Genomic DNA, 22,210 nt, shown 5'->3' with positions numbered 1-22,210 from the left:
TATCCCCAAAGTAGTTAAACTAGAAATAAATGTTGTTGTTTTTTTACAATATAATCGGCTAGGAAGCTCATGCAGAAAACAGAAGATCTAAACTTTAATTAGTTCCAAAATAGCTATTCCAGAAAGTGGCAAGCTTTGCCCATCTTAAGTGAAACATGTCTGATCCGGTTCAGTCTTCCTAGGTCCTGACAAAGTTTGCTAATTTCATTAATGACAGAGTTTACCAAGTTCTCATGAACCTTTCGACTATTGATTGGACTTTTGTGGCTTTTCATGACTTTGTTAACATTGCTTTAACGGTTGTCAGTTAAGGAACTGCTTTTGATTCTAAGACTGAGTAGGTTTGATTCTCCCATCATTTGTGATCTGCACGTAATTTAAAAACCACTCACAAAAGTGTGTTGCATAATCTTTGGACAACATGGGTCAAAGAAACCTGTTCTGCAAGTGAAAATGGTCGCACTGGGGTATGTGACAAAGAAACACAGTGGTGTGGTCATTTTATTTATTTGTTTGTTATTTGTTTGTCTATTTCTTTACTGAAGGCATTTATATCTCAGTTCTCCATTAATATGTTCAACAATATATGGTCTATCTATCTATCTATCTATCTAATCATCTATCAGATCTAGGTCTTCACAAGGATAAATCTCCTATGATATGTACGTGTGTGTGTGTTGTTTGTGCACACAGGGGGGTGGGGTGGGGGTGGGGGGGAGCTGCAGAGAGGGAACCAAATCTGATTGGGAGTGTAGCTCAGGGGGAAAAGGAGTGAGCCCCTTTCTTCCATGGCACTTTCCTAATTAATATTGCCTTGTCCTGAACATGCTATTTGCCCCATGGGAAAAGAAAGCTACAGGTATCTATTAGGGGTGTTCTTTGGATTCAGCCGAAGCCCAAACTGAGTTGGGCTGATTTGGACAGATTCTGCAGATGTCCCAATCCTCCAAGGGCTTCTCCAAAGCAGACTTGACTCTGAGGGCTTCTTCCCATGGAGGTTTTATTCTGCTATTGAGATTGCTCACTCATGGGAGTTTGCAGGTCCTTTAGAGGATGTCATCAACCTCCAGGGTGTCTCCCACACTAAATGGCCTTTATTCCTTTTTTTTAAAAGATCAGGGATAATGAGCTATCAAATTACAGCACTTGAGTTCCACTTGTGTTCTGTTGTGAAAAGCGGAAAACTGCAATAAGAGGTGCTAGACCACAGCACCATCTAGCAGCTGTATAATGAAACATATGGAAGACCCAGATAAGGGGGAAGGAAGTGTGTGTAAAGGGAGTTTGTCACGATCCTGCATTTAAAATGGAAACAGAAAGCCCCATTTCAAATGTGGGATTTTAGGCTGGTGTAGAGATACTCTGAATCTGAATGTCCTGAAGATTCAGGATTCAGAGGGACACATACACAGACAGCTTGTTTCCAAGAATTGCTACGTTTCCCCCCACCCCCAGCTCTCCATATGAGGAAAACACCAGGGTTGGGAGAAGGGGGAGGGAGAGGAAGGGGTGGAGTTTTGTGATTGGGAGCTCTAGCTTCTAATCATGGTGAACAGTTTTACCAGGGGTGTCCAATTCCAGAGCTTTGGAGGAAAGATGCTGAAGTAATATATCACAGGACTGATCCAATTTTCAGTGCACATTGCTAGTTTTCTTTCCCAGGGGCAGGGGCATTAAAAGAGGTTTGGTAGAGTCTGTAGGTTCTGGGATTGTGTATTATTGGGTGCTTTTGTGAAAAATGCTGGACATCCAAGTCCTTCTCCCTCTGCCACTGTATGTTCCACATCCATCATCTATTTGAAGCATGTAGCAGAAACCCCGCTGCATCTATTTGTCTGAAATTTGCCAGGCATAATTGATCTCCTCATAAGGGGCTACTAGACCTGCGAATCTCATCCAATTTTAACAAACAGAAAAAAAAGTTATAGCTGTTGGTTGATTTCCAGTGATAGTAAATGGGACACATGAAGATAATGATTTCCACATTGAGATTCGGATTTGGATCTGAGTCGAAGTGGACAGCCTCTGAATCGGTCCGAGCCAAATCAGGTTCCAAACCAAATCTTGTGTTGGTGCATGCCCCCAGGAGCTGTGTGAACTTCCACAGGGGTAGCCATGTGAGTCTGTTGCAGCAAAAATAACAAAACATGTTGTAAAGGCTAACAAATTGATTGCGGCATAATAATAAATCTGTTAGCATCACATTCCTACGTCCTAACCCTTCGCGATCAACACACCACAGGAAACAAGGCTTCAGGCTAACACTAATTTATTAGCTTCTTTACCAGTGCAGATTCTAGGAAACTCTCAGACTGCATAGAACCAGCTAATCCACACATCTACGAATATCAACAGAGGAAGCAAAGTGGAAGTTAGAGAAGTTGCCAGCAGTCTGGGCATGAACTTCATAGCCAGGCTTGCTTCGCAGGGATGCCCCTCCCTTAGGGTGGCTCTCTCCTACGCTGGCTTCCACGAGTGGCGAAATGGGTGGAGCGTCTGAGCCTTGCCCCTAACTTCTCCTGCTTCACTCTGCGATGGATCCTAGCATCCCTCAAGTCATGCCCCTTGCCCTCTTCCTCCTCCTCCTCCTCCTCCTCCTCCAAAACCTGAGTCCTCATGGTGGGGTAATGAGGGAGCAGTTCAGCCTGGGCCATCTGTGTGTCAGCGTCCTGGGAAGAAAGTCTTGCTGTATCTGGGCTCGCTAGGAAGGTTGCCTCCCTCTGTTCTTGCTGATCCCATTCTGATTCCAGATCTGAGCTGCCAGACATCTCCACATGCTCAGATTCATTCCTGACAGTTAGTCTTTAAGACAGGGGTACAGAACCTCAGGCCTGTGGGCCAAATCTAGCCTTCCTGGGCTCCCCATCTGGCCTTCCAGCATTCTCTAGATGGCCACATCTTCTTCCCCTGGCATCACCCCCTTTCTCTTGACTGACAATTGTGTGATGGTTTCCTATCTTTTGTGCTGTTTCTTCCCCATTCTGAGAGGTAGAAATACCTCTCCTAAGGCTTAGTTATTGGCAGTAAGCACTTTCAGCTAAAATATGCTGATGTTTTTGGTATTTTTGACCCCACCCCTTTTTCCTTTGGCCCCACCCACTACTGGAATGTTCCTGTGGTGAGCTTCTCTGAAATGGAATCTGCTGCTTGGGCTGAAAGAGTTTCAACACCCTACTTCAAGATGTTCCAGGACTTTATTGTTGTTTCTGAGATATCCATATGATGCTTGCAACTTCCTTCCCAAGGGGGCAAATGGAAGCTTTGAGAAGGGGGTGATTTTAATTGAAAAAATTGCAGGGGGAGGGTTAACCCCCTCCAGCATTATGGTTCAATCCCATTTGGGAAACCCATTGTGGCTATTCATTAAACAACAACAACAACAACAACCCACCAACTGCAGAAGATCCTAATCCCAGATTTGGCCAGATTTGGCCTTTATGGTTTTGGATGCTATAAGAGCAGCAGAGTGGGAGACAAATTGATTTGGTCCAGAAAGCACAATCCACCAGGATGTTATCCCACATAAGCCCCATTTAAATGGAACATGTGTAACTCCTGTTCATTTCAGTGGGGTTTGTGCAGGACAACTTCCTAGTAGATTGTGCCCCATATTAGCGTGTGTGTGTGTGTGTGTTTGGGTGGGGGGTGCATGGGTCAATGAGGGGAGATGAATTTTAATTTTGAGCCTTAAGCAACAAATTGTTTTAGGCTAGCCCTACATAGATCTGATGTAGCTTTTTTTCTCGTTTCCTTCCCGGTGGAAATCACATGGAAAAATGTGACATTGGAAATCAAAATGCTTTTGGCTTCTGCATTCCAGTGCAATTTCTTCTTTCATGCTTTAATTCCTCCATGGGGAAAGATGATGTTACATTAGAATCAAACCCTATGGCAAGAAGTCTGGGAGAAAATAACTCCACAAAATAATACGTGGGACAGGCAGCAACGAAATATTGTAGCACGGACTGTTCCTGTTCACTGTTTGAGTCAGTCAGCAGCTATGCCCTCCTCCATGATACTCCATTACACCCCCCTCCAATGGTTTTCTTCCCCCCTGTCAGTTTTCTGTCAGGTAGCATTCCATAGCCACTGAGTACGCTCAGTTATCTTTGGCTGTTTTGTTTATGTAGGGTTTCCTCCATAGATTTGCTGTACTTTGCAAACAAAATCTGCTGCTAGCTTCCTCTGATGAACGTAAGAGCCCTGCTGGATCAGATCAAGGCCTATCTAGTCCAGGATTCTGTTCCCACAGTGGGCAACCAGATGCTCCAGTGGGAAGCCCACAGCAGTATATAAGCACAGTAGAATCTTCCCAGTTGTACTCCCAAGCCACTGGGGTACAGAGACATACTAATAGGGTTGTATGAGAAATCCATTTCCATTCTTTTTTTAATCAGGAATTTTACCCAGTTTGTATCTTCTGGACTGAACATGGATTCAGATGCAATCTGCAGTAAAAGACCGTACATGTCTGAGTTTGCAGTGTGATTTATGGACCAACAATGCCTCGTTTGACAGCATGCATAGATTAAAAAAAAAAAGAGTAATTTCAGAATGAGTACATTTAAAAAATGCATCAATTTCAAAAATGCATACATGTCAAAAATGTGCACAATTGATGCATTCATTTGGAAAAAAATACACATGGAAATATGCATGGATGTTCATGCGAAAAGTAAAAAACAAAGCTCGCAATCTGATATGGACTTGAGTTCAAACGAGCTTCAAGATGGAATTGTGAGAACTTCAGCAAGCTCAAGTTTTGCAGATTCATGCTCCCTCCTTGCTGCCTCTGGTACTGGTGATCACATACAGCCATCATGTCTAGTAGCCATCAATAGCCTTATCCTGCATGGATTCATCTAATCCTCTTTTACAATGTGGGGTGGTGCCATTTTGGCTATATCAGCAATGGCACTCTCACACCTAAACATCAGTTACACAAGGACTGCTAAAAGGCTAGGACACTCTGGGCTGGTGTCCTTCCAATTAGGTATCTCTGGAGAGTGGTCATAGTGCAATGGTAGAGCACCTCCTTTGCATCTGCAGGTCCCAGGTTCAAACAGGAAAAACCATTGCTGGAGACACTGGACAGTTGCTGCTAGGCAGAGTAGGCAGCATTGGGCTAGATTGCCCAATGGTCAGACTTGTTATATGGCATTTTCATATTAGGTGGCCCCGATTTTTGTGGGGCTATAAATCCATTCTGGGTTTCAGTCAGAACCAGCCAGAACTCTAAATGAGCTATCCAAGTTGCTGAAGCTGATCCCCCAAATGGGTTCAGCACCTTGGATAGCTCATTTAGAGTTCTGGATGGTTCTGACTGAAACACAGAGTGGATTCATTGCCCCACCAAAATCAGAGCCATCGGCCTCCACTGTTTCACATATTCTTTGAGGGCAGGGAATTCTGCTGATTCTCTACAGCAGTGGAGGGCTATGTACTTCACTGACCCAATGCAGAATTACATGAAAACTCCCTCCATGAAGAAGGGGAGGGGTCACCCACTATGTCTCTGCATGAGTGCCTGCTCTGGGTATCCCTCCAGTTTTGAACCAGAAAGATGATGTGCTCTGGATAATCAAAATTTGGGAAATGCCAGCCTAGGGTGTATTTAGATGTACACTCCCCATCCCCACATATTCCTCTATGGCAGCCTCCCCCAACATGATGTGCTCCAGATGTTCCAGGTTACAACTCCCATCTTCCATGACCATTGGCTGTGCTGCCAGGGGCTGATGGGAAGTGTAGTCTCCAACATCTGGAGGACACCAGGTTGGAGAAGGTTAATTTAGATGGAGGGAGGAGAGTATCTCCCAATTAACTTCATTTGTTTGAGTTTAAAACACAGGTTTGAGAGTTCTGCTGAGGTGGGGTAAGGCCACAGGACTGCCTTGATAGGGCAGAATATAAATTTCCCCATGTCATGTTTGCTATTGCTCCAGCAGTTTTGCATCTCAGTCATTGAAAAAGCTTTCATGAGTAGCCTTGGAAACTCCACTGCTCTTTCCAACACTGTTCCCACCTCCAAATGACCGTTCCTTTGAAGCTCTGGCTTTGCTTCCTAATCTAATCCTTGGCATCAAGGCTGCACGCTTGATCTGTCATCATCACATGCACTAATGTTAGAGAGTGTACCCTGCAAAAAACCCAGCACCATCTGGTTACATCAAATAAGGATAAGGTAATCAGCTGCATGGTCTGTCTTTTCCCAAATCAGAGGAATGACCCAGAGTGCTTGCATCTGTCTTAAAAGGAAAGAAAGATAAAAGAAAGAAAGATAAAGGGTGAGGGAAGGAGGAATATGCAGACTAGACTGATTATGTCTGACCACTGACACCATAGGAATGAGTTGGCCCATTTTCTATCGAGCAAACTTGAATGGTGCATCATGATTGAATGATTCCAGTGAAATTGAATTGGCCTCTTCTCAGGTCTTAGCTGCACACTTGTCCATCAAAAAATACTTGCCAAAATGCAAGATTAATGACTGTCGGAGATTTAATTTGCTAATACCTGAAAGAGCCGCTAATGGAGTTTGGGAGAGTTATGAAGTGAGGGGTGGGTGGGAATGCGGTGGAAACAGACACGATTATTGCTCTTAAAATCAAACTAGAGTGCAGGCCCAGCCATTCATTAACCAAATCTAAGGGGACCTGGGCCTCTTTGATTTCTTTGCAAACAATCCAGAAAGAACCAACTGTTTTTTTATTATTGGCAACACAACACAGGGATTTTGCATCATGTTTGGCTTATTTGTCTCTTGCTATCCCTACAGTTAGAGGCACCTTTGAGGACTGCTTGTTCTCTCTCGCTGTCTTAGAAGCTCAGAACAATCACTCTTCATTCCCCTCATGGTTTGATCCCTGTTCGTTCAGCCAACAATCATTCTTCAACTTCTCTATGTTTTTTCTTTTTTTTCTTAATGAGCCAGCCCTTGTTTACCTCCACGATCCTTTTCTTCCATTTGAGATGTTTATTTTAAGGTCGGCTTCTCTGCCTTGATGGCAAAGCCAATAGTGTTACAGGCCCAACAAGGGATACAAATATTTATTTCATTTAAATGTATAGCCTTGCTGAGCCCTGCAGATTCCAAACGGGGAGCAGCACTGATAAAGCAAGAGTCCTTTTTAGTTCAAGATAAAAGCAATACATTCATAAGTAGCTAAAGACGTTCCTGATGTATTCTCCATACATCTAGTCAGAAAAGAAAAAGAAGAAGAAAAAAAGAAGTCGGCTATTACTTCCAGATAGGGCTGGTGTTACCACTGGACAGTGGGGCTCTATTCAGCTCACTCTAGCTTAAGATATTGGGGTCCCATGAAATGGCACTAACTGGTCATTTATTTAGTCCATGATTATATTTATACAAGAACTGTGCACAAATGGCGTCTCAAAATTCTCTGCCTTATTTGTCGGCACAGAAGTTTCAGAGATAATTTCACCAAATTTCTCGGAGGAAGGAGAAATTCTCAACAGTTTCTCCCAGGTAGGGCTCCCCATTGGCAGGGCCTGTAGCACAGCTTCTTTCATTTTTGGTAAGGATTTGGGGGTGTTTAGTGCTGCAACAGCAAAAACTGTGTTGGCAGGCAGGCCCCCATTTTGCATCCACCACAATGCAGGTGTGTATGTGTGTGTGTGTGTGTGGTAGTATTACATCAAGCTCTAGGGATGAGGTGGAGTTAGTGCTTTGCCAAAATCTCTCCTCCAACTTCCAGAAAGTTTTCTTCCTTCCCCCGTGAAAGGGGCTTCCATTCTTCTGCCTCAATCTCAGGACAGTCTGTAATTTATGTTGAATTTCTTTTGGTGGTGTTTTGGAGCTTCCCTAATCACAGCCAGCCTCCCCGGCTTCCTGCACATCCTGATCAGAAAAAGCCCTAGGGGAGGAATAACCTCATGATGCCTTCCACTGGGCTTCATTTGAAGTGTAGTTAGCTGAGGAGGCTACAGGCTGCCAAAGAGATGATTGTACAGTGAAAGACATGGCACTGATGCTCATTCCAGGTACTTGCAGATGAGACTGGAGGACAGCCTGCAGAGGAAGAATCACAGGGGAACCTGCATGAGAGTGAGCAAGAGGCTAAAGGTCAGTCAAACAGAGGCGATGAAACCCAGGCCTACAAGAAGAAGAAGAGAAGAGTGGTAGTAGTGGGAGACTCCTTGCTGCGTGGGATCGAGACCCAAGTATGTCGCGAAGACCCATGGACTCGCCAGGTATGTTGTCTCCCGGGAGGACAGATTAGAGATGTGACTGAAAGGTTGCCTGCACTCATAAAGCCCACTGACAGGTATCCCTTTCTTCTCATCCATGTGGGAACAAATGATACCGCCAAGCGGAGCTACGAAGAGATCACGTCAGACTTTGAAGCTTTGGGAAGGAAACTCAAGAACTTTGGGGCCCAGATAGTTTTCTCATCCATCCTTCCAGTAGTTAGAAGAGGGATAGAAAGGGAACGAAAAATACTCCAGGTGAATGACTGGCTACGAAGGTGGTGCCGACGAGAGAGATTTGGATTCTGGGACCACGGCCTATACTTCCTGGAAGATGGGCTGTTGGCTAGGGATGGGTTGCACCTCACAAAGGCTGGGAAGAATGTGTTTGGCCACAGCATGAAGAACTTCATCAGGAGGGCTTTAAACTGAATTCTACGGGGAAGGGAGATGTAATGTTGGGGGTAACAATGGACATAGGCGCATGCACTGCAATTGAGAGAACAGCTCTGATAGCGCCCAATAATAGTCTTCAGACACATGTAGGAAGAAAGCCAGACTATGAAGCACATGGTCTTCAATGTCTATATACTAATGCCCAGAGTATGGGAAACAAACAGAACGAACTTGAACTCTTAATACAAGAGGGAAATTATGACCTGATAGGTGTAACTGAGACTTGGTGGGATGACTCTCATGACTGGAATACAGCAATTGAAGGATATAACTTGTTCAGAAAGAACAGGAGGAACAGAAAGGGAGGTGGGGTTGCATTGTATGTGAAAAATACATATCTCTGCACAGAAATACAGGAGGATGAGCTTGGTAGCCCCATCGAGAGCATCTGGGTTGAAATAAATGGAGCAAAGAATAAAAGGAACCTGGTGGTCGGAGTCTACTACCGGCCACCCAATCAAGGAGAAGACAAGGATGAAACTTTTGAAAAGCAAATAGCCAATGTTTTAACGAAGCATGATGTAGTAGTAATGGGGGACTTCAATTTCCCCGATATTTGTTGGGAGACAAATTCTGCAAAACATGGCCCCTCCAGGAAATTCCTGACTTGTGTGGCGGATAACTTCCTCCTACAGAAAGTAGAGGAAGGAACTAGAGGATCGGCTATCCTTGACTTGATCCTAACCAACAGAGATGACTTAGTGGATAAAGTAGCAGTTACAGGAACTCTGGGGGAAAGCGACCATGTTGTACTTGAGTTTTTGGTTCTAAGGGAAGCAAAAGCCGAGTGTAGTCAAATGCGTACCCTGGATTTTAGGAAAGCTGATTTTCATAAACTCAGAACAATGATCAGTAAGGTCCCATGGCAAGCGATGCTAGTGAGAAAAGGAGTCCAAGATGGGTGGGAGCTTTTAAAAAAGGAAATTCTCAAGGCACAATCACAAACAATTCCAACAAGAAGAAAAGGTGGAAGACAACAGAAGAAGCCAATGTGGCTTCACAAAAAGCTTAGGGATGACCTGAAAACAAAAAAGGACACATATAGGAAGTGGAAAGAAGGCCAAGTAACAAAGGAAGAGTACAGGCAGATAGCACAGAATTGCAGGGATGGCGTCAGGAAGGCTAAAGCTGAGAATGAGCTGAGGTTAGCAAGGGATGTTAAAAACAACAAAAAGGCTTTCTTCAGCTACATGCATAGTAAAAGGCAGAGGAAAGAAATGGTGGTTCAGCTATTAAATAAGGATGGCAAAATGATAACAGATGACAAAGAAAAGGCAGAGGTGCTCAATTCCTACTTTGGCTCAGTCTTCTCCCAAAGAGGGTCTATGACCCCCCTGGCAAAGGCGAAGTACAGGCTGAAGGGGCAGGATTGCAGCTTGAGATCGACAGGCATATGGTCAAGGAACACCTCATTACTTTGAATGAGTTCAAATCTCCAGGGCCAGATGAACTGCATCCTAGAGTAATAAAGGAACTGGCAGAAGAACTCTCAGAACTGCTGTCTATTCTCTTTGAGAAATCATGGAGGACGGGGGAAGTGCCAGATGACTGGAGGAGGGCTAACGTTGTCCCTATCTTCAAAAAGGGTAAAAAGGAGGAACCTGGGAACTACAGACCAGTCAGTCTGACATCAATCCCTGGGAAAATTCTGGAGCAGATCATAAAGCAATCCATCTGGGAGCACCTTGACAACAATGCCGTGATTACTCGAAGCCAACATGGATTTGTCAAAAACAAGTCCTGCCAGACAAATCTGATCTCATTTTTTGATCAAGTCACCTCCCTTGTAGACCATGGGAATGCTGTAGACATCATATACCTCGACTTCAGCAAAGCTTTCGACAAAGTGCCCCATGATATCCTGATGAGCAAACTAGCTCAAAGTGGGCTAGATGAAACAACTCTCAGGTGGATCCACAGTTGGCTACAGAATCGGACTCAAAGAGTGCTTATCAATGGGACCTTCTCAAGCTGGGGAGAGGTAACGAGTGGGGTACCGCAGGGCTCAGTCCTGGGCCCAGTGCTCTTCAACATTTTTATTAATGACTTGGAGGAGGAGGTGCAGGGAATGCTGATCAAATTTGCAGATGACACAAAATTGGGAGGGATAGCTAATACTTTGGAAGACAGAAACAAAATTCAAAGTGATCTGGATAGACTGGAGCGCTGGGCAGAAAACAACAGAATGGCATTTAATAGGGACAAATGCCAAGTTCTGCACCTAGGAAAAAGAAACCAAAGGCACAGTTACAAGATGGGGATTCGTGGCTCAACCACACTACGAGCGAGAAGGATCTTGGAATTGTTGTCGATCACAAGCTGAATATGAGCCAACAATGTGATGTGGCTGCAAAAAAGGCAAATGCTCTTTTGGGCTGCATTCATAGAAGCATCGCTTCCAAATCCCGGGAAGTACTAGTTCCCCTCTACTCAGCACTGGTTAGGCCTCATCTGGAGTACTGTGTCCAGTTCTGGGCACCACACTTTAAGAAGGATGCAGACAAACTGGAGAGGGTTCAGAGGAGGGCAACAAAGATGATCAGGGGACTGGAAATAAAGCCCTATGAAGAGAGACTGAAAGAACTGGGCATGTTTAGCCTTGAGAAGAGAAGACTGAGGGGAGATATGATAGCACTCTTCAAGTACTTGAAAGGTTGTCACAGAGAAGAAGGCCAGCATCTCTTCTTGATCATCCCAGAGTGCAGGACACGGAATAATGGGCTCAAGTTACAGGAAGCCAGATTCCGGCTGAACATCAGGAAAAACTTCCTGAGTGTCAGAGCAATACGACAATGGAACCAATTACCTGGGGAGGTGGCGGGCTCTCCCACACTGGAGGCCTTCAAGACGAGGCTGGACAGCCATTTGTCGGGGATGCTCTGACATGGATTCCTGCATTGAGCAGGGGGTTGGACTCGATGGCCTTGTAGGCCCCTTCCAACCCTACTATTCTATGATTCTATGATTCTTCAGCCACCTCCTAAGGAAGGTCAGCCCCAGAAAACCAAACCCAACCCTTGAGAATTTCTCCAAAATGTCTTCACCACTGAACTCCTTTTTGAAAGCTACTTCTCTTCTATCAAACTGAATGAGAATGGCCGAAAAAAATGTGGGAGAAATTTTCGGCACGGTACTAATTTATACCACCAGTGGGCTGTGTAGTGTGGATGTTGGGGGACTAAGCCATTTGAATTGTAAGCATATATATGTATGTGTGTAAGTATATATATGTATGTGTTGCTCCCAAAGCAGCTTTAAAACAGGGGTGTTGAAGTTTTTTTACTTTGAGGGCTGAATTCTATTTTGGACAAGCTCTGGGAGGCCACATTCCAGTCATAGGCAGGGTGGAACACAAAAGGGTGGTACCAAAGGAAAAAGGGCTGGGGCCAAAATACCAGCATATTTTAGCTTGAAGCTCCTACAGCCAGTAACTAAGCCTTAGGAGAAGCATTTCCACCTTTTAGAAAAGCAGAAAAAACTGCACAAAAGCCAAGAAACCACATAATGGTTGGTGGTTGGGGGAAAGGGTGTGGGGCCTGGGGGAAGGAACATGACCATCTGGGGAAATTCAGAGGGCAGATTGGGACCCAGGTAGGTTGTATTGGGACCTTGGGGCTGAGATTCTGCACCCCTGCTCTAAAATTAGAAGGAAAGTGCCATATAAATGGGGGTATGTTAGCGTTTGAGGGTCGCAGGGCTCACGTCAAGGGTAGGCATGGCTGGACACCTGCCAGGGATTCAGACCCCAGCAGGGGCCCACTGACAAGAGACCTCTGGAGTTGCTCCTCTTCTTCCTCATTGCAATCTGCTTGATCATCTGCTTCTTGCTCTAGTCCAAACAATGGTGGTGGTGAGAAGGAGGAGCAGTAGATGCCACTGCCATCTTGCTCACTGTCTCTCTGTCTGTCAAGCAAGCAAGTGGTATGAATTATGAGACAGAGGATGAGGAGCAACAGCAGCTGGTGACAAAAGCAGTGAAAAGGTAGACTCACTGATGGAGAGGACCCATTGAAGGTATCTTGCCCAAAGGCCCTCAAAAACCTGGAGCTGGCACTGGAGGGGCCTGTCTCTTCTCACCCCCGACAGTTGGTGATACAGTTTGGGTTCCTGGCTCTTCTCACCAGAAAGAGGAGATAGAAGGAGCTGCAGATGGACTCAGGGGCTGGTAGATGGCAAAGAAACTTATATATCACTCTCTTACTTCCACTCACAACGTAGTGTATGTATATAAATTCCATAAAACAGTTAAAGTACAAATTTTAAGATTGTTTTGGTTGTTTTAAAACAGCAGCAGTAGCAACAACTACAGAAAGGGGACAGTGATGGAGAAGATTCCAGAATTCTGGGGCTACAACATAAAAGGCTCTGGCTCTTGTGGAAACATGTCTGGCCTCTGTGGAAGCAGGAACCTGACGCAGGTCCTCAGGCACCAAAACATCTCTAGTTCTCCTTTCCTATTTTTCTGCTTTAGGAACCAAAGAGCCTTCTTGGCCTCCAGGAGATGCTCAGGGTTGGATTTTGGTAAACATCTGGAAGAGAGATGTCCTGAGGTTGGGAGAGTAGCAAATGGGAATGTATCTCTACCCACCTGCTCCTGCTTGTTGAATGGAAGGTGCTGTCAAGAAGCTGTCTTTGGCAGAAATCCTAGCAAGCCACAAAAGAGATAGCAGCCTTTCTGGTTTGTGGTAGGATTGTGCATGCTACTTTAAATAGAACGAGCCCCTATCCAGCTGCTTTAAGTTTTGGAACTGAAGCAACGACATGGCAGGTTTCTGAAAGCGACTTGGGTGTTTCGATGTACCCTCTGGGTAGTACTGAACGGTGTCATTCCGCAAATTCAAATAATGCTAGTGGAGCTCTGATGAATCTTTCCATTGAGCAAATAGTTGTGCAACTACACCCGCCCCAAAGTAACTTTAGTTGGTTTCTTCTCTTGTGCATAGTTCAGAACCTAGTTTCCACTAGTGCAATGTCATTTGCACTAGTGGAACGACAGAGTTGGATATTGCCCTCTGTTGAGCAAAAATTAGCACACAGCATCAGGTCAATTCTATATCCTTTTGTATGACTTTTCTTTTTAGTGGAATGTTGAGCCAGCACTTCCTACAATAACCCTAGGCATCCTCAGTAGAATGCAACATATATTTGCTGGATAGTGGAGGTGAACTCTTGGATAACTGCTAGCCCACAGAATTGGGGATGCAGGGATGGAGTTGGGAAAAGAGTAAGGATGGGGGAGAAACCCACTCAGTCGCATTTTAATGTGAATTTGCTTAATTTTGCAATTTTTGAACCAATACATGAACTGAAACTTAGTTATTCTTTGAAATTCACACTTCTCCAAATTTTGCAATGAAATCCCATTAAAAAAAATACATACAAAATGTGTATACTGGGGGACAGTGCATCAAAAAATAATATAACAGTGAACATAACATTCAAAACATCATTATATTAAGAACATCACTTGCAAAAATATGTCTATTAGGCAAAATTGCATACAAAATGCATTTATGCCGAGTCGTGCATAGGTGTGAATTTTCATGCGTACTTTAAAAAAAATATCATCATCAGGATGAACTGAACTTACGATTGGAATAATGAGAAAGTGAGAGAAACTGTAATTGACTGATTTGTCCATCCCTAGGTAAGAGAAAGAACAGGGGAGCGGAAAGCTCCTAAAGGCTACATTTATTTATTCATGACTGCATTTATATGCTGTTTTATTGCAGATTGGCCCTCAAATCAACTTACAGTGAAAGGTCAATTAAGTTGCACAATAAAAACAAACAATCAGTTACAGTAATCTTGGGGAATACTGGTGATTGTGTATGATTTTCATGATCACATTTAAAAAAAAATCCCTTTGAAAATGATTGCAGACTGAGGATCTGTTCTAACAGCAGTGGTTTGCATTCTCTGTGTACACCTGTCAGAGCAACAGAGTCATGATGTACACTTACTATCCTAACTCACTATTTAAAAGAAAATACACAAATATAAATACTAGAAAAAACAGCAAATATGCAAACATGCACAGCCCTATTATGTAAACTCTAAGATAGCCTTCCCCTGATGGAGTTGAAATCTAAAACATCTGGAGGGCACCAGGTTGTGGAAGACTGCTCTATTATGCAGCTTGAGTTTTCTTCTAAAAAAACCTCTGCTCTTTCTCTTCCTAGACCAATTCGCAATACCAAACAGAAATGCCAAACGGTGGAACTACTGCTGCAGCTGACTGCATGCTGACATTCACATGAGATTGCTCAGGGATGTGCTTCCTTCATAACGCATCCGGCACTTATTGAATGGTGAGTTGGTCATATCGTGAAGCAATCACACTGGGCCACTTGATTCACTGAACTCTACAGATTGAGATTCACTCAGTCTGTACAACTACAGATTGGATTCACTCAGCCCGTATCTAGGTACATGCATTTGATTAAATCTCCCTTCTTGCTTACTCCTCTTGCTTCCTGATAGGAATATAGGAAGCTGCCTCATACTGGGTCAGCTCAGGATTTCCACCCACTGCAGTGACTGGCAGGGGCACAAAGATACATGTGTCTTTCCCAGCACTACATGGATATGTCAGAAATGGAACCTGGAACTTTCTGCATACAAAGCCCGTGCTCTGCCACTGAGCTAGTGATCTTCCCCTTAATTGCTGATGGTGACATAGACCAATTGCATTATCTAATCTAGCCCATGTCCTCTCCAACATAGATCTACCACATGACCTAGCCACAGTCCACTTCACCCAAGTTTGGTCCAGTTTTCTCCATCCTAGCAAGTGTCTCCCAGAACATGTCATGATCACAGGTGCAAAAGGGTTATTATAATCAGAAAATCAAGACTGAACAGATCTTTGAAGACATGAGAAAGAGCAACATGAGGTAAATTAGCATTACAACTTTGGGTGTTTTTTTAGGCAGAGGAGAAGGCCTTCCAAATGTCCAGCATGATATGGTCAGAGAAAGTCAATTGGATAAAAGAAAAGAAAGGCACTTACTTCTCTGTGAGCGAGCACAGCAGAAGGCCACTATGGTGGCCATCAGGACCAAAAACGCCACACCGGCTCCCACTGCCACACCTATGATGACTGCCATTGGCACTGACTCTGGAAAAAACAAGAAAGCAAATGAAGTGGAGATGGGCTCTGGATACCGCTAGTGGATACTTTGCCCCCTTTCCATTGCCTTGCTTCCACAACTTGGGCTGTCTATTAGCAAACTCTCCTACCAAGACATTGAGATGAGTTCTTAACCAATAAAACACATGGGTGACACACGGCAGACTTGAATGAACTGCATGGGGACAAGTTTGCTCAGGGAGGAGTCATATGGAGAAGTGTGGCTCATGTCACAGAACCCCTGGATCGCTTGTGTTTAGCAAAAGAAATGCAAACATCACTAGCTGAGGCTGCATTAGGTTGGGCTCAGGTGATTTGTTTGTTGAGGAGGAGACAGATAAGGGGGTGATGGGAAATAAAATCATGAGAGCCTGCATTCTAAGGGCATGCATCTAGGGGTGCATAGAATGGCTTCACAGTGTGAGAGCCAGTGTTGTGTAGTGACTAGAGTGTTGGACTGGGACTCAGGAGATCTGGGTTCTAGTCCCCACTTGGCCATGAAGCTCACTGGTGACTTTGGGCCAGTCACTGATTTTCAGCCTAACCTACCTCACAGGGTTCGTGTGAGTATAAAATGGAGAAGGGGAGGCCCATGTAGGCCACCATGGGTTCCTCACAAGGGGGGTGGGAGGGTGGGATATAAATAAATACATCCTAAGGAAAGCAATTTCTAGCCCTTATGGAAAATCGGTGAGGATTTTCTGTGAAGGCTCAGCAAATAAAGGGAATTATTGGGCTGTGTGAGCAGCTGCACAGCCAATGCAGTAAAACAGCTGCCATCTCTCTCTCTCTCTCTCTCTCTCTCTCTCATAAGCATATTACTGGAGAGGCAAGAAACACCATTAAAAAACCCTTCCCTCTTCTGCTGTTTTAATATTTTCTGTTAGAGGAATTGATATCCATTGGAGGAGGAAAGAAAATGCTTCTAGCAAGACTGGTGGAGAAGTCAGTCAACAGAATAGCTCTGAGGTGTAATGGCCCTGCATGATTTAGGTGTGACTGTAGGGATGGCCAGGTGTCCTCTTTTACAGAGGACAGTCCTCTATTTGAAGGGCTGCCAGAGGACCATCTTCTAGTTGAAGGCATCCTCAGTTTGTAGGGCTGTCCCATCTAAATCCAGTTTAAAGATAAAGAATCATAAAAACTGTTGGCCATCAGCAGTTGCCACCTGGTCAGCAGACTGAACAGGCAGGTGATGGTCTCCTGCACTATGCTGAGATGTACTGTACTTTTACTTAAATGATAATAATTATTTCTAAATAATTGTGGGCAAATTGCTGTCCTCTTTTGTTCTGTTTTTTGGTGAGGCAAAAATTGCCTCTTTTTTGGCAGTTTGTAAGTGGCCACCCTACACTTGCCACATGCAACAATGCTGGAAATCCCATACCATGTGGGCCTGAGTCACGAAGGGCATCATAATTTAGAGGTGTCCTTTACAAGGCATACACATGCTAGCACTGCCTGCACCCCGGTGAGATCATTGTTTGGATCAAAAAACGCCGATGTGCAAAGTGTCGCATGTGTGAATATCAATCCATGGGGCAGGAAACATGGAACATTGTGCCTGCCTGTAATGCCTTAGGGTTGAACGAGCGGGGTGCTGTGTTGCAGCTGGGGTTGGACTCCTTGCCAAAGCCAGGAATCCCCCCCACAAAAAAAGCTATTCAGAAAGCAGCAGGTGATGGGAGCAGTGGCAAACAGACACAGCACCAGTGCCTCGGCCAGCACGGGTGTGCTGAGGTTCACCGGGACTGATGCTGGTTGCCACAGCATCTTTCTTTCTTCCTATTTTAAAAAATCCTTTTATAGTTCAGAGTGGGTGGCCAGGCATGTACATGCTTACAGATGCTCATTTTATTATTTTTACTTTAAAAACATATTATGCTTTTCTACAGCAAAATGATGCTTGTACCCAAGTAAATCTCTTTATTATCGGGATATCAGAAGCAAACTCCATTTTATTTCTCTATTTGTGATTGTGCCATGATTTAAGTGAGTTCAAAGTATAAAACTGCACATGTTCAGGGTATTTTCTTTTGATCAGGGTTGGCAGTTTTGTTTGGTGTAACATATCAAGAAGTAAAGCATAGAACAGGGCAGGAAGAAACATTAGTTGTCCGCTTCCCAACTGAAATAATAGAAATAGATATATAAAGCCCCCTCTCCCCCTGCACTTTTAAGACCATGAAGTCCAGGGTCTAAAATTATCTAGCTGCACCACTGGAGGGTGTGTGAAGAAATGAAAATGCTTGGCTTAGCATAAAAAGTATAAATGCCACCCCCCATTTTCTAGGGTGTATGTAGTTTGAAGAGACTTCAACTGGAATATAAAACTCTCCAGTTCAATCTCTGTTAGGAACCAAGGAAGCTGCCTTAGTCAGAATCAGACCATCTGTCCATCTAACCATCTATTGACCTTCTTACCATCTGTTTGCACGACATGCCAGGCTCACCATGGGTTATTTAACCCACAATGAGCTGTGGCATGTGCCGGGCAGCATTTTGAATATGCAACCTCCAATGGGGTTGTGGCAAGTCACCTGAACCCGGCCATCAGAAGTTCTGTGAGGGTTAAACAACGAGGGTTAAACAACTCTTCCATAACCCTTGGTTTGTTGTCGGGTCATGAGAGGGTTGTTTAACCCTCGCATAACCCCTGATGGCTGGGTTTGGATGACATGTTGCAACCCCACTGGGGGTTGCATATTCAGAATAGCAGCCGGCAAGTGCTGTGGCTCATCATGTGTTAATAACCCATGGTGAGCCTGGTGTGTGGTCTGAACTGGGCCATTGTCTCCACTGACTGGCAGCTGCTCTCCTGGATTTCAGACCAGAGTCTTTCCCACTCCTACCTGAACATGCCGGGGATTGAACCTGGGACCTTTGGAATTCAAAACATCTGCTTTGTCACTGAGCGACAGCTCCGCCTGAGTTAGTGAGTGCTGGAAAACTTTAGTACTGATTTTTTTTTTTTAAAAAAAAATTAGTGCTTGACATTAGAACTACTGCAGTTGTTTGGTTTCTGTTTTTATAACTGTCTTTTTTAATGGCTTATGACTGAGACATATACGCTTAAATTGAACTGAACTTTGGGTTAGGGACATGCTGTCTAAACTAATTGCTCCTTGTCAGAGAATGTTCCTGAGAAAGTGGGTGTGAAATGTAGGAAAGTGAAATAACCCAGCAACTGTCATCATTTAGAGTCCCAGCCTATTTATTTCATATCTCCTCCCACCCGCTGGTTAGGCTTGACAAAGTCACTAGCTCTAAGCTTTGTTTTGGGACAAGGATATTTGATGGAATACCTCTTGAAATATAGGGCTGTAGGAACATGTCTCATACTAAATCAGCTCAGAGTAGATCAATATTGTCTACTCTGACTGCCAGCAACTGGGGATGGACAGACACACCTTCGTTCGTCCCTGCCAGGCACTCGCTGAACTGCTGTCACCTGCCCCTGCTTGCTATGCTGCGCAAGCCATAGAACAGTCCGGCAAGCATCCAGCAGCTGCCCACCCCCTTAGCAAGCTGCCATTTTGCGTACAAATGGCAGCTTGGGTTTTCCTGTAAAAGTAATGTTGTGTAAAGGGGCAGGGTTGCAGCTTGAGATTGATAGGCATGTGATCAAGGAACACCTAATTACTTTGAATGAGTTCAAATCTCCAGGGCCAGATGAGCTGCACCCTAGAGTAATAAAGGAACTGGCAGAAGAACTCTCAGAACCGCTGTCTATTCTCTTTGAGAAATCATGGAGGACGGGTGAAGTGCCAGATGATTGGAGGAGGGCTAATGTTGTCCCTATCTTCAAAAAGGGCAAAAAAGGAGGAACCTGGGAACTACAGACCAGTCAGTCTGACATCAATCCCTGGGAAAATTCTGGAGCAGATCATAAAGCACTCAATCCATAAGCACCTTGAAAACAATGCCGTGATTACTCGAAGCAAACATGGATTTGTCAAGAACAAATCCTGCCAGACGAATCTGATCTCATTTTTTGATCAAGTCACCTCCCTTGTGGACTGTGGGAATGCTGTGGACATAATATTCCTCGACTTCAGCAAAGCTTTTGACAAAGTGCCCCATGATATCCCAATGAGCAAACTAGCTCAAGTGGGCTAGATGAAGCAACGATCATGTGGATCCACAGTTGGCTACAGAATCGGACTCAAAGAGTGCTTATCAATGGGACCTTCTCAAACTGGGGAGAGGTAACGAGCGGGGTACACAGGGCTCAGTCCTGGGCCCGGTGCTTTTCAACATTTTTATTAATGACTTGGAGGAGGAGGTGCAGGGAATGCTGATCAAATTTGCAGATGACACAAAATTGGGTGGGATAGCTAATACCCTGGAAGACACAAACAAAATTCAAAGTGATCTTGATAGGCTGGAGTGCTGGGCAGAAAACAACAGAATGAAATTTAGCAGGGATAAATGCCAAGTTCAGCACCTAGGAAAAAGAAAGCAAATGCACAGTTACAAGATGGGGAATACTTGGCTCAAAAATACTACAAACGAGAAGGATCTTGGAATTGTCGATCACAAGCTGAATATGAGCCAACAATGTGATGTGGCGGCAAAAAAGGCAACTGCTATTTTGGGCTGCATTCATAGAAGTATAGCTTCCAAATCCCAGGAAATACTAGTTTCTCTCTACTCAGTACTGGTTAGGCCTCATCTGGAGTACTGTGTCCAGTTCTGGGAGCCACGCTTTAAGAAGGATGCAGACAAACTGGAGAGGGTTCAGAGGAGGGCAACAAAGATGATCAGGGGACTGGAAACAAAGGCCTATGAGGAGAGACTGAAAGAACTGGGCATGTTTAGCCTTGAGAAGAGAAGATTGAGGGGAGATAGGATAGTGCTCTTCAAATACTTGAAAGGTTGTCACAGAGAGGAAGGCCGGGATCTCTTCTTGATCATCCCAGAGTGCAGGACACGGAATGATGGGCTCAAGTGGCAGGAAGCCAGATTCCGGCTGAACATTAGGAGAAACTTCCTGACTGTTAGAGCAATACGACAACGGGACCAATGACCTAGGGAGGTGGTGGGCTCTCCCACACTGGAGGCGTTCAAGATGAAGCTGGACAGCCATCTGTCAGGGATGCTTTGACTTGGATTCCTGCATTGAGCAGGGGGTTGGACGTGACCGTCTTATAGGCCCCTTCCAACCCTACTATTCTATGATTCTAAATGGCGGCCAGAAAGGATCCATTAAAGGTGTAAATGGACCATTTATGCCTGTCATGTTGTGTAAATGCCCCTTTATGGCCACCATTTACACAACATTACTTTTACAGAAAAACCCAAGATGCCATTTTTTCACGAAATGGCGGCTTGGCAAGGGGATGGGCAGCTGCCAGGCAGTTGTGGAGTGCACAGTGCTTGGCAAATGGCCCAATAGGTGCGCGGCAGCTCGGTGAGCAGGGTTTGGGAGGCTGAGCAGGGTGGGGGGACTCTACTGGACTCCAATCCCCTTTCAGACTCCTGTGACATCCCTATCAGCAACTTTCCTGGAGTCTTTCTCAGCTCTAGCTGAAGATGCCAAGGATTGGAGCTCGGATGTACTGCATGCAAAGCAGGTGCTCCACCATTGAGCTACAGCCCTTCCCCAAGGATTGGAGCTCGGATGTACTGCATGCAAAGCAGGTGCTCCACCATTGAGCTACAGCCCTTCCCCAAGGATTGGAGCTCGGATGTACTGCATGCAAAGCAGGTGCTCCACCATTGAGCTACAGCCCTTCCCCAAGGATCAGGTCCATAGTGAAGAATATAGGAAGCTGCCTTCTACTGACTCAGACTGCTGCTCCATCTAGCTCACTGTTAGTATTTAGTAGAACTTGGGACCCTTTGCATGCAAAGCATGTATTGCAGACATCTGCTCTATCACTTCCCATACAATCCTGTCTGCCACTAGTGTCTACTGTGCAATCCCTCTTGTTCAGAAGCATGATTAGTTGGAAGACAAGTCAGGCCCTTTTCCACTGTGGCACCGGGGTTGAGGAAATTGCACCGTAGAGAGATTTGGTCTGCTCCCTCCCTTTTAAGTTTCAGGCAAGCCGAAACTGAGCTTTTACGGTGGACTAAACTTCTATCTCCCTGTTTTTAATACTGCATTATTTTCTCTTAGTCTTGGTTTTGATTGATAATTGAGCTGTTTTTATTGTAACTTGTTTTTAGTGCAATTTTATGTTATGTTTTTGTAAGCTTTTTGAGAATATAAATGCAGTATATAACCTAAGAAGAGCCCTGCTGGATCAGACCAAAGGTCCATCTAGTCCGGTATTCTGTTCACACAGCAGCCAACCAGCTGTTTACCAGGAATTCAATAGCAGGACACGAGCGCAACAGCACCCTCTTGCCCATGTTCCCCAGCAACTGGTATATATGAATATATATGAATAACAAAGCATAACC

The 22,210-nt window shown here is 44.6% G+C and overlaps 1 protein-coding gene across 2 annotated transcripts in view; it reads right to left on the bottom strand.

Moving 5' to 3' along the window:
• The window catches only part of KIRREL3 (kirre like nephrin family adhesion molecule 3), a 1,205,284-nt gene that overhangs the window by 39,283 nt on the left and 1,143,791 nt on the right, over positions 1-22,210 (bottom strand). For both annotated transcript variants that reach the window (XM_084803705.1, XM_084803706.1), the window contains one exon: positions 15,680-15,787. In XM_084803705.1, the coding sequence (XP_084659831.1) occupies positions 15,680-15,787 (108 nt within the window). The remainder of the gene's footprint in view (positions 1-15,679; positions 15,788-22,210) is intronic.

This window comes from Heloderma suspectum, chromosome 6 (genome assembly GCF_057233095.1).
Source record: "Heloderma suspectum isolate Gila_16-S chromosome 6, 16-S_ref, whole genome shotgun sequence".
Classification (NCBI taxonomy): domain Eukaryota; kingdom Metazoa; phylum Chordata; class Lepidosauria; order Squamata; family Helodermatidae; genus Heloderma; species Heloderma suspectum.
The sequence above is the reverse complement of the archived record's forward strand: the minus strand, read 5'-3'. Positions and strand labels throughout refer to the sequence as shown.